Consider the following 14,815-nt stretch of genomic DNA (forward strand, 5'->3'; position numbering starts at 1 on the left):
TNGTTTCTGGCGAAAAGTCTGGTGTGATTCTAATAGGTCTGCCTTTATATGTTACTTGACCTTTTTCCTTACTGCTTTTAATATTCTTTCTTTATTTTGTGCGTTTGGTGTTTTGACTATTATGTGACGGGAGGTGTTTCTTTTCTGGTCCAATCTATTTGGAGTTCTGTAGGCTTCTTTTGTATGCTTATGGGTATCTCTTTTTTAGGTTAGGGAAGTTTTCTTCTATGATTTTGTTGAAGATATTTACTGGTCCTTTGAGCTGGGAGTCTTCACTCTCTTCTATACCTATTATCCTTAGGTTTGATCTTCTCATTGAGTCCTGGATTTCCTGTATGTTTTGGACCAGTAGCTTTTTCCGCTTTACATTATCTTTGACAGTTGAGTCAATGATTTCTATGGAATCTTCTGCTCTGAGATTCTCTCTTCCATCTCTTGTATTCTGTTGGTGAAGCTTGTATCTACAGCTCCTTGTCTCTTCTTTTGGTTTTCTATATCAGGGTTGTTTCCATGTGTTCTTTTCTTGATTGCTTCTATTTCCATTTTTAATTCCTTCAACTGTTTGATTGTGTTTTCCTGGAATTCTTTCAGGGATTTTTGTGTCTCCTCCCTATGGGCTTCTACTTGTTTTTTTGTTTTCCTGGAATTCTTTCAGATATTTTTGTGTCTCCTCTCTATGGGCTTCTACTTGTTTATTTACGTTTTCCTGGAATTCTTTCAGGCATTTTTGCGATTCCTCTCTGTAGGCTTCTACTTGTTCTCTAAGGGAGTTCTTCACGTCTTTCTTGAAGTCCTCCAGCATCATGGTCAAATATGATTTTGAAACTAGATCTTGCTTTTCTGGTGTGTTTGGATATTCCATGTTTGTTTTGGTGGGAGAATTGGGCTCCGATGATGTCATGTAGTCTTGGTTTCTGTTGCTTGGGTTCCTGCGCTTACCTCTCGCCATCAGATTATCTCTAGTGTTACTTTGTTCTGTTATTTCTGACAGTGGCTAGACTGTCCTATAAGCCTGTGTGTCAGGAGTGCTGTAGACCTGTTTTACTGTTTTCTTTCAGCCAGTTATGGGGACAGAGTGTTCTGCTTTCGTCGTGTAGTTTTTCCCTCTACAGGTCTTCAGCTGTTCCTGTGGGCCTGTGTCTTGAGTTCACCAGGCAGGTCACTTGCAGCAGAAAAGTTGGTCTTACCGGTGGTCCCGAGGCTCAAGTTCGCTCGCGGGGTGCTGCCCACGGGCTCTCCGCGGTGGCAGCAACCAGGAAGATCTGCGCCGCCCCTTCCGGGAGCCTCCGTGCACCAGGGTTCCAGATGGCCTCCGGTGTTTTCCTCTGGAATCAGCAATGTGTGTAGAGAGCAGTCTCTTCTGGTTTCGCAGGCGTGTCTGCCTCTCTGAAGGTTTAGCTCTCCCTCCCACGGGATTTGGGTGCAGAGAACTGTTTATCCGGTCTGTTTCCTTCAGGTTCCGGCGGTGTCTCAGGCAGGAGTCCTGCCGCTCCTGGGCCCTCTCCCACGGGAGCCCAGAGGCCTTATACAGTTTCCTCTTGGGCCAGGGATGTGGGCAGGGGTGGGCAGTGTTGATGGTCTCTTCCACTCTGCAGCCTCAGGAGTGCCCACCTGACCAGGCGGTGAGGTCTCTCTCCCACGGGTTCTGGGAGCAGAGAGCTGTATTCGTATACTTAGATATGGTAGAATAATAAATAATTAGGAAATACGTAAAAGTTATTCACATATAGAATAAGTGATAACATGGTTGATTAATCATAGATTTGCATATCTGTGTAGCGGATGATGGTCTTCATTTAATTTCTGTTATTGAAGTACCCTGACCAAGAAGTCACTTAGGGGAGAAAATAGTGGTGTGTGTGTGTGTGTGTGTGTGTGTGTGTGTGTGTGTGTGTGTGTGCGTGTGTTTAGGGGAAGGGGCTTATTTGGCTTACATTTCCAAGTTCCAGCTCATCATTTTTGGGAAGTTAAGGGAGAAACATAAGCTATTATACCCACAGTCAAGAGCACAGCGAGAACGGACACCCTCTGTTCCTTGCCTGCTGCTGTTCACGCTCAGCCACTTTCAGGGCCCAGCCCATAGAATGATGCTGCACACATTCAGGGTCAATCTTCCTACCTTAATTAACAACTAAGAAAATACCTGACAGTAGTGCCCTTGGCCAACCTAATGTAGACAATTGCTAAATTAAGAGTCTTCTTGGTGATTGTAGCTTGTATCAGATTGACAGCTAAATAAAGCACAGGGATCTTTTCAAAAGGATCTTTTTACCTCATATATTTCTAATTTTTCCTAGGACTGGGCAGATGGTCATTCTCTCAAACAAAGGTCTTCATAGTTGAGGTATACTATCAAATGATGACTTTAAAATGTGTAGGGATTGTGTATATGAAAGGAATTGTGTATATGCTAGGGCTTAAATGTATTCCTGCACTTCTTGCAGCAGAAAAGGCCCACACTGTCACACTTTGCAGGCCAAATCTTCACTCCCTGGTGGGTTATTTGTTATGTGGTGAGTAGGAAGTCATGGCTATTCTGTACCAAAATCTTGACTGTTTCATTTAAATCACCTTTGTCATGGTCCTGAAACCCTACAGGGAGTGTGATTTACAGATGTAAATTTCAAGGGAGCTCCCAGCCTTTGAAGAATTGTCAAATAATTCTTCAATATAAAAACTATCAAAATTATCGAAAAGGGTAATTCCTTTAAGGAATTGTCAGTCAGTGGAGAGTATGAGGCCGTGGTTAACAATGAGCATTTACAGATAGAGAAGAGAACAGCCTTACCAAATACCACTGGTCATCAGGGCCGAGCTCAGCTGCGAAGTGCTTGCCACATGAGCACTTAAGGACCTTAGTTCGGACTCCAAGCGCCTGTATAAAAAGCTAGGTACCGCAGTGAGCCTGTAATCACAGTGCCAGGGGAAGAGGAGACAGCAGGATCACTGGAGTTTACTGGCCAGCCAGTTTAACTGAATCGGCAAGCTCCAGGTTTAGTGAGAATCTTCTTTAAAAAGTAAGGTATAGTGACAGATAGTGCTCACACCTAGCCAGATATTTATAACAACATCCCTGTAAGGCTTGGGGACTATCTCAAGATAGAGAACAGCTTCTAAATGCACTTTTCTGGGTGTGACAGTCACTGTAGTCTTGAATTTAGCAGCTGTGCTTACCTGCTCAAAACGTACCCTGTCAGCAAATAGGTTATGCTGGGGAGGAGTTCTATGGCCCCACCCCTTCTTGATCTAATATGGGTTACTGATAGATGCTGGAATATGAGCAGTCATTGAATAATTTTCTACCATGGTAACACAGAGGACCTGGTTGCACTCAGTGGGTCACTTAATACACACATACAGACATGAATGTGGGAAAGAGATTTATAAGGATGGAAACAGGATGAGGAGGGAGATGGGTGAGAGATAAGAATAATAAGAATGCCTTTTATACACATTTAAAAATGTTAATGAACAAATTTAGTTAATTATGAAAACATTTCAAAAAGTAAAGTGAAAACCAATTGAAGATGACACCCAGCATCACTTTCTGGCTTACACACACACACACACACACACACACACACACACACACACACACAAAAGACTGTGCTTTGGAGTAGCTTTTGGTTGGTAGAATGCTTGCCTAGTATACACAAGGGAGAAAAAGAATATGAAGCAAAATTCATTAGGAAGAGCCAAAAGGATAAAGTTGAAACGACCGTGTTATGGAAAAGCACATAACAAATAGGGTGAGGAACACCACAGTTAGCCTCAGCAGTGATCAGGTTTTGCAGTCTCCTCGCCCTCCCTTCTCCTACCATTTATTTTAAGGCAGACTACAATTATCACATTTTATCTGTGATAATTTAAGTTATAGCTCCAAAAGATTTTAGCAGCCATAATACCGTTACCATACATAAAAATTATCAACAATTATATAATGATCCCATTTCTCAGTTACCTAATAAGTGTTTTTTATGGTTTGAACTGGAATCCATAAAAGACCCACGTTTTGTGATTAGTTCGTACGTCTTAGACAGGTTCTAGTTCTTTTTGTGTTTGCTTATAATTTTCCCACAGTAGAAACTGGGCCTCTAGGAGCTCCTATCATCTCGACGTTGTTGATTACATCCTTATGGTGTCTGTCTCCTGAATTAGCTACAGATTCATCCTAAATCTGGAGCCTCGGAGTTTTAAGCTTAATTGGAGGATAGGGAGAGGGACCATGAGTACTGTAGCTTGTGGAATGTAGCTTCCAGAATGACTGGTCCTCTGTAGTTTTCTGATTATTAGCAAGCATTGATGGTCACTGCTAGGTACCTTAATTCTACAATGGTAGCAGGAAGTGTTGAATGACACATTAGATTGCTTTTGAGATCCCTGACCTCTACCTCTGTTTAAAGTTTCTGAAAGGGATGGCTTTTAATTCATTCGTGTGTTACTCTGCTTGAAAACCATGCTCTTCCTGGTTGTGTATCTGTATTTCACATTTGTGTGTGGAGATTGCCTGCACCCTGGAAGAATGCGGAGACTAGAGACTTGTAGGTAGGTAGTTTATCTGTTTGGTGTCTCCTTTGTACGTTGAGTGTCACTGTCCTCTGAGAAACTCAAATTCGGAGGTGAAGAGTGAAAGCCCAGATATACATTAATCCTGTGTAGAGGTGTTAATAAAATAATTTCTGATCTTCTGCCAGTTATATAAAGGACTTCAGATTTATTCAAGTTATGCAAAAGATCATATTTGGAAGTTATATCTTTTTATATAACTTCTTCCTATTTAAAATACATGGACTTATTCCAGCCCTAGAATCTAATGTCACATTTGTTTGGTTGCCAAACCATTTTAAAACTAGAGACATACTGTTCCCAAAACCCTTATATAATTTGAAGTAAGCTCCCTCCAAATGTGGTAGAGAAACATTTTTTATCCAGTGTGTATGCATTTAGAGAGTACTTAAAATAGCACATATGTAAATGTTTACTTTTAGCCATTACTCCTCAAATAATTAATGCATGTTTTATTGTTATAATAATGACAGTAATGTAGAGAATACTCAGCGTAACCTCTGAATACAGGATTAGATATTGCGTTGTCTTTTCTGCATAATTAAATGTATTGATGTTTGCATACCAAATTACTTCCCTAGAATTTTTTAAAAGCCCCAATAAGAGTGACTGCCTATGAGTCCTGCTTTCACTTTTGCAGGCAAGCTGCCCCAGCCCATCACTTACTGTAAGGTGCCAGTAGTGTGATTCAGCAGTCTCCACTGACACACAGCTCAGCGGGGTCAGAGGCTCGGGTGGATAGAGGCTAGGAGGAGTAAGGCACCTCGGCCCACTGCTCATGAGAGCCTCTGCTACTCAGTCCTTGCCTTTTATTTCTCATGTCAGTCCCCCATCTCTGACTCATTGTTCTCTGAAAGACTTAACTTTGTACAAAATGAGGGAATTCTGGGAGTCCATGGCATCGGGGTTTTATTGCTGTGAAGAGACACCATGGCCACAGCAGCTCCTATAAAAGGAAGCATTTAATTGGGGATTGCTTATAGTTTCAGAGGTTAGTCCATGCTCATCATGGCCTAGAACATGGTGGTACACAGGCAGCTATGATGTGGGAGAAACAGCTAGGAGTTCTATATCCAGATTCATGGGCAGCAGTGAGGGCAAGCCACTGGGCCTGGCTTGGGCTCCTGAAACCTCAAAGCCCACTCCAAGTGACACACTTCCTCTAATAAGGCCACACCCATTCCGACAAGGCCACACCTCCTAATCCTTTCTATAGTGCTACTCCCTGGTGACCAAGCATTCAAATCTATGATCCTTTGGGGGCCATTCTCATTCAACCGATTGGAACAATATCTAGCATATGCTGATATGTCTTAGAAGAATCATGCTTCTTCATTCTGGCATTACCATTTATAGTACTGCTGACTTAGTTTTTATAATGTCATTGATAGATTTCTCAATTGCCTATCAATTGTCAATAGATGTAACATTATCTAAAATACCTTGAAAATCTTAAATTTACTCCTGTGTGTGTGTGTGTGTGTGTGTGTGTGTGTGTGTGTGTGTGTGTGTGTGTGTGTGTCTCAGGGGCGGGGGTTGGGGGATGGGAGTGAGGTAGAGAACACAGGCCACTGGCTGCAGTGCAAGCATGGAGGTTAGTGGACAACTTTGTGGAATTGGTTCTTTCTCTTCACCTCTGTGTTGGTTCCAGGATGGAATACAAGTTGCCAGATTTGTATATCCAGTACCTTTTCCTGCCAAACTGTCTTGCTGGACCCCAAAACTTCTTTTTAAAGGTGTTACTTAGTTTGGCTAATACTGAAGAGTTACAAGTTATAAAATATTAACGTTTTGTCTAAAATGACAGATCTATAGTAGTTGGCTCAGATAATTCATAATTGTCCCATTCGTGTCATGGCATAATAGAAAGTGTGAGGATTAGTGTGCTTTTTGACTACAACAGTGACTGTCACCTGTGCCTTAAAACATGGCGGTGAACAGTGTAGAGACACATGCTCCACTTGGGTTTTTTTGACTCAAGTCCTGTGAATCATGAACAGGATTTTGACTAGGCTGAGACCCTAGTCAAATTACACAGACGCCGGGCTGGGATAATCTTTTCACCTCCTTGCAGATTACCACTGGGATAAACTTAATTCTTTGGTGTGGTGCTAGTGCTGGTGTTTTCTTTTCTTTTTCTTTTTTCCTTTTTTTAAAAGTAATTCTATTAAAGGCTTATTTTAAAATAGTTTAGTTTTATAGATATACTGAATTATAAAATTTCAGTGGTGTTTTAATATTTTCTTTAGATGTTTAAATTTAATTAATTGATTGATTGATTTGTGCTCATGTACATGGGTGGAAGACAACTTCAGGAAGTTGGTTCTCTCCATCATCAGGCTTGGTGGCCAGAACCTTTACCTGCTAAGACACCTTGCCAGCCTAGCATGCCTCTTCCAAGATTCAGTAGTAATAGCATTTACTCACACTGGTTTTAATATCAGTTTTGTAGTTTATAGATTTTTAATTTGATATAGTAATATCACTTTTTGTTCTATAAGTTTGTTATAGATTCATAAAATGTTGCATTTTATGATGAATTACCAAAACTTTGTTGAGTGTTCTTCATACATGTCCTCTGCAGTACTCACTGAAGGAAATGCAAACTAGATCTCTGTTTCAAAGATGTAGTATAGACTGGCGGAAGTCCATAATACATACCTACCTTATAAGTAGTGCTAGCAGAATAGTGTGCAAAAATGCTGTATTTGTACAAGAGGAGCTGGTCAGTAAGAAGGGGTCATGTCTCATGTGGGCCTTGTAAAATACATAGATGGCTACAACAGAAAATGGCTTTCTATTCTGCAGGGTAAGCAGAACAGTCATTTGCCCTATCTCTGACTTCAGAACTCTGTTGTGTAACACAGAAATATTGACAATTTGTAACTTCTCATTATAGGGCACTGGAATTGGCTGTAAAGTACAAAACCCATGTTGATACAGTTCTTGCTTATCGTCAAAAGTTTTTGGAGACATTTGGTAAACAGGAAACGAATAAACGATATTTGCAATACGCAGAAGGCGTAAGTATTATACAGTGTTTACAGTAGTATGTATGCCTTATGTAAACATCATATAACAGAAGTTGAGCGATTCATACTCTAATTTCTTTAATAACGCACATCAGTTTTTATGATAATTTGTTTTGAGGTTGGTGCCCTTTGATATTTTTAGGTAAATCATGTAGATATCTAGAAAGCTAACTCTTAGATCTGTTTCCCCTTGTTTAGGAAAAACACACACGCCCAAAACACATTACTTCCACCAATGAAATTTTAGCTTATTTGTAAGACATTTTCATTCTAAACTGTGTATGTCTGTGACTTTGTACACATGATTGTACTTGCAGAGGACAGAGGAAAGCATCAGACCCCTAGAGTTAACAGGCACTTGTGAGGGCCCAACATGGCTGCTGGGAGCCGCACCTGCATCCTCTGCTAGAGCATCAGGTGCCGGGGAGCCATCTCTGACTCAAAACCACATTTCAAATAGCAAAACCGCAGCGTCCTTTCCTCCTTCCTACGCGACATGTACAGCTGCTGAAGCATGGTATCTCAGTTGTAAGCTCAGCCAGAGTCAGGGTTCTGGGGGTTTTGTTAGCCCAAACAGGCTGCTACGTAACAAGCTACTTCCATCTTCTTTGGTATTCTAGCCTTCTGCTTTTCCTCCTTGTGGACGGCATTTGGAAGTTAACAACAAAAGTCACAAAATAGGATTAAAAGAAAAAAGTTAATTAAAACTTTCTGACTACTGATGTAAAAGTTAAGCATAGGAAAATAGCTTGTGTGGCCAGCATCTACGTGCTGATGTTCTGGTATCATTTGGGTCTGTCACCCAGTTATCATCCATAGTTATCTACTGTGCTAAAATGCCAGCCATATATATTATCTCATACCTAAGAGCTGAACAGATGTGTGCCCTTACCAGCACAGAGGGAGAGGTCCATCCTCTGCCCTTCCTACCAGAACACAGGAGAGAGAAATTCAGCTTTACTGAAGACAGCTCTTCTAAAACAGATTGAGTAGTACGTGTGCATCCATCGGAGTGTTTGTGGAGGCCGGAAGAGGGCGTTGGAGCCCAGGAGCTGGAGTTGTCAGGGAGGTAATCACCTGATATGAGTGCTGGGAACTGAACTCTGCCAGAGCCACGGCTCTCCTAACTGTGGAGCCACCCCTCCAACCTCCTGGAGACAGCTTCAGATCAGATCAGAGAGGGCACAGAAAGATGACTCCAGGCCCCACGCCCTAAGTTTGTTCCCATTTGGTTACCTTCCCTTGGTTTCCTGTCTGTAGAATCTGAAACTGGTACTTGTTGTATCCTGTCGTATCTGACGGCCTCTGGTTTGTGAAGGGGCCGTATTAGCTGCAGTTCTGAGCCGTTGCAATGGCGTTTGGTTCCTGTGCCATGCGCACTGCACACACCGATAAACTGGCTTGCTTCTCTTGTTAATCTGTCCTTCATTACAGGAGTCAGTGTCACTATGAATTTAGGAGAGTTGAGGAAAATTACCCTTCCTGACGTCTTCTAAGGTGGCTGTGGGAGGGGACATTTGGAAGGAGCAGAAACTAGAAGAGAGATAAGGGTGCATTTGGTCAGGAGAGATGTCAGTAGTAGTAATCAAGGCCCCCAAAATGCTCCTCTCTCGAGGCCTTTTTCTTCCCTTTCTTGGTTATGCAGTTGCCTCTTCAAATCTTAGTTTTCCATTACTTTCACTGACCATTAAATTGAAAAACACCTAGAAATTCAAGCGATCACATGGTCATGTGACTTCCTATTTTATACCAGGCACTCACTGTCTCCTTCCCCTTACATAATTTTAAAAATGTATTTATTACCTGTCTCTGTGTTTATTATCTCTATGAAGATAGTGGTTTTTAATGTTTTCATCCGTTATTGAACCCTGTCCTTAGGTCAAGGCTTGACATAAACAGGGGTTCCGTATTTGTTGCACAGAGAAGGCTATAATACAGAGTAAGGATGTAAACAGCTGAGAGCTTCAGCAAAGTTCCCAGGCCCAAGGCTGTAGGTCAGTTATAGAGGCCTTGCCTAGCATATGTGAGGCACTGGGCTCGATCCCTAGCTTCACATCAAACACACATTTCTGAAGTGTAGCTGATGGCCAGTCAGCCATAGCACAGTGCTCTGGAGAGAGAACGGGGCCTGAGTGAGAAGACTGAGTGTGGAAGCTCTCAGAGAGTCAGGCAGGAGATGAGAAGTTGGTGAAGAGAAGGACTTGACTCTGTGGTTCCTGAAGGCAGTGTCCTCGAGGAGTGAGGGATAAGAAGAGGGTAGCCTGAGGCAGAAGGAAAACAGGGTGAGGGCTATTAGATAGCTGAGTATAAGGACAGTGAATTCATTCATGGCTGATTGCGTCGGTATTCTCAGTTTAATTAGGCAGCTGCCCTTTACTAAGAGTAGGCAAACTGGGCACTAAGACAGAGAGCCATTAGACACGGATTGTTTAAACCCTTTTATGCAACTAAGAAGTGACTAGGGATCAAGATAAGTTCCAAATAGTTTGGCACTCCCTATAGTAGAGAGTATGGCTTTTGATGTAGACACTTGAAACTGTCAGAGAACAAGCACTCTTACCTAAAACAGACTGTTAAAAATATTTTTATTAGGACTAAATTATCTGTAGAACACGGTCCTCAAACTGGATAAATGTCAGGTGAGATGAGACAGTCATCTTCTGCAGGAGACCATCGAGTGATGCATTCACTTGCATTTCAGCCCGGAACTGATGACGTCCTGAGCTGAGCTGCAGGGCTGGCTGCAGGGCTGGCTGCAGGGCTGGCTGCAGGGGCAGCACTGCAGCAGGTGCTCCGTAGAGCTGCATCGCGGCTCACTAGCGAAACAGGCGTCAGTCAGTGTACGGCTGGAAGAAGGCCAAGGCAGGCAGCAAAGTTTGTCTCCCTTTTTATAACAGCTTTGTTAAACATGGAAGTGCATGCATTGCCATTTAAAAATAACAAGTTGTGGCCCAATGGAAACCATTCTTTCAATAATCTAATATTTGTCTTGCTTTTCCGCAGGCTGTCATTTGATTCTTAGTACAGACAGTGACCATCTAGGCTAAAAGACATTCTATTAATTATTAATCAGTCTGTCTTATATATTATAAATATGTACAATTATTTTTACAGTTTCCAAAATATCAGCAAATTACTTAATGGAAATTTAGACAAAATTTGGAATAAAAAAAATTACTAAATGATTTCATCAAGTACTAGTAGCACAAAATAGTCATGCAGTTCTGTTAGGATTGGAGCTAATCTCTCAGTGTCTGCTCAAGCAGCCACGCTGCTTTGGTCTGGTTTTTACTGTTTACTCAGTGCCCCTGTGCAAAGAGGTAAAGCCTCTTTATTTCTGACTGAGTCTTAGAGCTTTGGGTCTGTTTCACAGTTTGAACTTAGTCTAGAACCCAATTTTTCTCATGTCTTGCCTCAGAAGACACACATTCGTAAATAAGTGATCTCCAAATATTTAACAGTGGATTCCTAAAGAAATAAATATTTCCAAAGAAATTTCTCATAGAACTCAGGGACCGAGGAGTCCTTTCCCTATATCAAATCCAATGAACTTAGAGATGAGTCTAAGCTAGGGTGTACGTGCCTTTGTCATGGATAAAAGAGAAGCAGATAAAACTCTTTTTGTTACCCATGTGTCTCCCAATCATGCCTGTAATCTGCTTCCTTTGATGGCTTTCATCAGTTAGTGAGTAACCACACCCTTGTCACTTTAAGACACCATGGAGCCACTTGTGAAACAACATTCCCTTGTCTTTCCTTGCAAGCTGGACTTCTAATGGCTTACATGTCCACAGCAGAGCTGGTGCGAGCACACTCTAGTTGTTGCCCTGCCCAGTTTGCCTTTGTTTGTGTCAGAGTTGCTGCTTTACATTGTCCCTAAGCTCCTGTGCAGATTTTGAGGTTCTGTGGCTGTTTCCATGTGCTGTGTACAGAGCTGCACAGAATTTTGGTCTTTTGAACCTCAGAATAAGTCTTTCTTGTACTTTATAACCATTCTCTTGATCCCAAAGGTAGCTCGTGGGTTTTCAGCATTACTTCTCACTAACGTCTCTTAATACCTTCTCTGTCCGTGTTCTGGAAGTCATATATCCCATTTTTATTTACTCTTGGTTACTTTAGATTGACCAAAAACACAGAATATAAATACAATTCTCTTTTCCCTTCTGTTGTAGCTCCAAATAGACTGGGAGAAAATCAAAGCGAAAATCGAGATGGAAATTACGAAAGAACGAGACCGGTCATCCAGCGGCCAGGCCAGCAAGAATACGGGCTTAAAGCCCTAAGTGCCATGCCAACCTCTACCTAGTGCGGAATAACCAAAGATGTGCATGTTTTGTTTGCTTTAAAAAAAAAAGGCATAATTTTAAGGCTAGTGGTGTCTCTTGATGGTAGAGCACTTGCCTAGCATGCATGAGGCCCTGGGTTTGATCCCCAGCCCTGTCAAAAGAATAAGTGTATGCACTTTCTGTGTATTTAATACTTAAGGTACATTCAGGAAGATTAAGCACAAAATAACTTACACAATTCCATCATTTATATTTTTCTAGTCTAATAATTAAGAAAATATTTCTATATGCTTATCTATGCCCTACGAGTGTGGATTACATTCCAGTTTTTTTTTTTTTTCATTTCTTTATTTCTGGTTCTTCAGTATGAATAGCTATTAATTCTTATAATAAAGCCTTGAGTTATTTACAGTGTATTTTATTGTTCATTTCTACTTGATATATAAATTATAAAGTATCTCCCATACTTTATAAAACAAAAGTACAGGAGGAAGGGTTTGAGGAAAATGTTATAGTGTAGACAGTTGTATACTGAAGCTAATAGTTCAAATAGAGAAAGCTGGGAGCAGCTCCGATGCCCATCAGCTAAATTAGATAAAACCAGTGGTATTCACGTGCAGGGGAGTTATTCTCTCAAAAGGACTGAGCTGTGGCACATGCTGCAACATGGACGGGCCCTGGAGAACTTCCACTAAGTGAAGTAGACTGGACATGGCACAGACGTCAGTCGGTCCTGCAGCGCTTACCCAAGGCAACTGGAATAAGCAAGTTCTGGTCAGAACAGAGACAAGAGGACAGGCACTGGAGGAAGGGAACTCAGGATTGCATTGTGCAGTTCCTGTTTTGGGGTGAGGGAGTCCTAGAAATGGGTAGTGGTGATGGTTAACACTGTGGATGTTGTAAACCTCTGTTGTCCTCTTAAAAGGATTCAAATGGTAAGTTTTCTTTCCAGGTTTTCTGTTGTTTTTTTACTATATTGAAAAAGTGGGCAAAAATTCCTCCCTGACTTGAGAATATTTGGGCTAAGCCCTAGAGTCTGAGTTTTCAAAACTCTCCTCACTGGATGAACCTGTTTGGCTGGCTTTAATCTAATGCATCCCCAAATCCCCAAAAGCTTTTTAACAATGCCACAGACATCCCTCTACAGTGTCCTTGAACCAGCTCTGTGCATCACAGAGCACATGAACACTCACAGGGGAAAACATCGCCCCTGCCCTCCACGGTAACTGCTGATGCAGGTTTTGTTCATCAAAATGCCCGTAGTTCCAACAAGTACCTTTTCTTTTATAAACTGTTAGACTGCTCAATTTAAGTCCAGAGTTTGGATACATGAATATGTTCAATTCATGAAATCTGAGAAATTGACTTATATGTATTACATGCTTTCTACATTGTTACATTTCAGCGTAATGTTTCAAAAGAAAAAATGGCTAAAGGGTTAAATTTTATGTTTAGCATATTTATCACAATAAAAAAGTTAAAAAAAAAAAGATAAAGTCTGTTTGTGTTCTTTGATATCTTACAATTCAGTTTACTCTTAACACTGCCTACCAGAGTCAGCAGTGGACACCACAGGCCACAGGTTGCAGCTGGACTGTGTTTTCTTCAGCTATCAGTTGCCTCGAGTCCCCAGCTATCTGCACTTGTATTTGACATGGCTATACATTGGGGGTCCCCATAAACCCCTCCATTCCAAGTTGATAATTCAGCAGAATTATCTGTGGAGCTTATAGGAGGGCTTCACTGCGGTTTTATTTGGAAGGATAAATGGAAGTCAAACAGACACATAGAGGAAGCACAGAGAGCAAGGCCTGGGGAGGAAGAAGGGCACAGACAGAACCTCCTCATCCTGATCTTGTGAATTCAGGAGACTGTCCATCTTCCCCATTCATGAATGTGTTCAGCAGGAAACATCTTCCCTGAGTATTGCTGTCTTGAGTTTTCTCAGTTTTGTTCTTAAAATTAAGGTTTAATTATATATGCATAATTGATTGAAATGTTGCCCTCTGTCTTGTTAGAGTTTTTGTTCCTGTGGTAAAACACCATGACCAAGAACAATTTGGGGAGAAAGGATTTATTTCTGTTTTCAGTTTCATATTGCAGTCCATCATCGAAGGATGTGTGGTTAGGAATCCAAACAGGGCAGGGACCTGGAAACAGGGCTAGACCTCTCAGTCAGCTGAACTCTAGGAGGCACAATGGGTTTGCAGATTCCATTTATTTATTTGCTCAGTGAATCTTATTGAGGCATTTTCTCAGTCTGTCTTTCCAAATAACTCTACCTTGTCTCAAGTTGGCAGTGTAAACCAGCCAGGACAGCCGTGCTGCTGGCCTTCGTCTCTTGCCCTGAGATCTTTTTCTGATAATTACATCCCATCTAGGTTTCCTTCCTCCAAGTCACCCCATTTATTATAACAGATACTTTAGCATTCAAGACAATTCTGGGACTCTGAAAGGTCTGTACCAGTTACCTTCCTTCTCCCAAAGATGAGGTAGATTCTTTATTATAGCCCATCCCTGATCTTTGACACTGTATCTTTTATAGTAAAAAAAAAAAAAAAAAATCCATACTCTGCCAATAGCAAAAGCAACACTTGCAATTTCCCAGTGCAGTTGACAGCATTGATATCGGACTCTTAACCAATCAGGCCAGTGGGAATCACCAACTGTGATATAAATGTAATTGAAGATACTGGTGCACTATCTGAGCCCTATTTAACTAATAGTAGTATGAGCCTTCACAATTTAAAATGACCACTATACCTCAGTTGAATACATGGCGTCACCCTTTCAGTCATCAGGTATGATTGAAATGAGACACTGTCTTGTCCTCTAAGCCTCTGTTGAGACGTTAATGTGATCTTGGCATTCTGTTTAATCCACTGACTCATTCCTGTATCGTTAAGTACCTGTCCTCTACATCATCCATCT

General features: G+C 41.4%; 1 protein-coding gene across 1 annotated transcript in view; it reads left to right on the top strand.

Moving 5' to 3' along the window:
• The window catches only part of Ift80 (intraflagellar transport 80), a 103,046-nt gene extending 89,683 nt beyond the window's left edge, over nucleotides 1-13,363 (top strand). The window contains exons 19-20 of the mRNA XM_032898268.1: nucleotides 7,466-7,589; nucleotides 11,771-13,363. Of these exons, the coding sequence (XP_032754159.1) occupies nucleotides 7,466-7,589; nucleotides 11,771-11,881 (235 nt within the window). The 3' untranslated portion in view covers nucleotides 11,882-13,363. The remainder of the gene's footprint in view (nucleotides 1-7,465; nucleotides 7,590-11,770) is intronic.
• The last annotated feature ends 1,452 nt before the right edge of the window (nucleotides 13,364-14,815 follow it).

This window comes from Rattus rattus, chromosome 3 (genome assembly GCF_011064425.1).
Source record: "Rattus rattus isolate New Zealand chromosome 3, Rrattus_CSIRO_v1, whole genome shotgun sequence".
In the NCBI taxonomy this organism is placed as follows: Eukaryota; Metazoa; Chordata; class Mammalia; order Rodentia; family Muridae; genus Rattus; species Rattus rattus.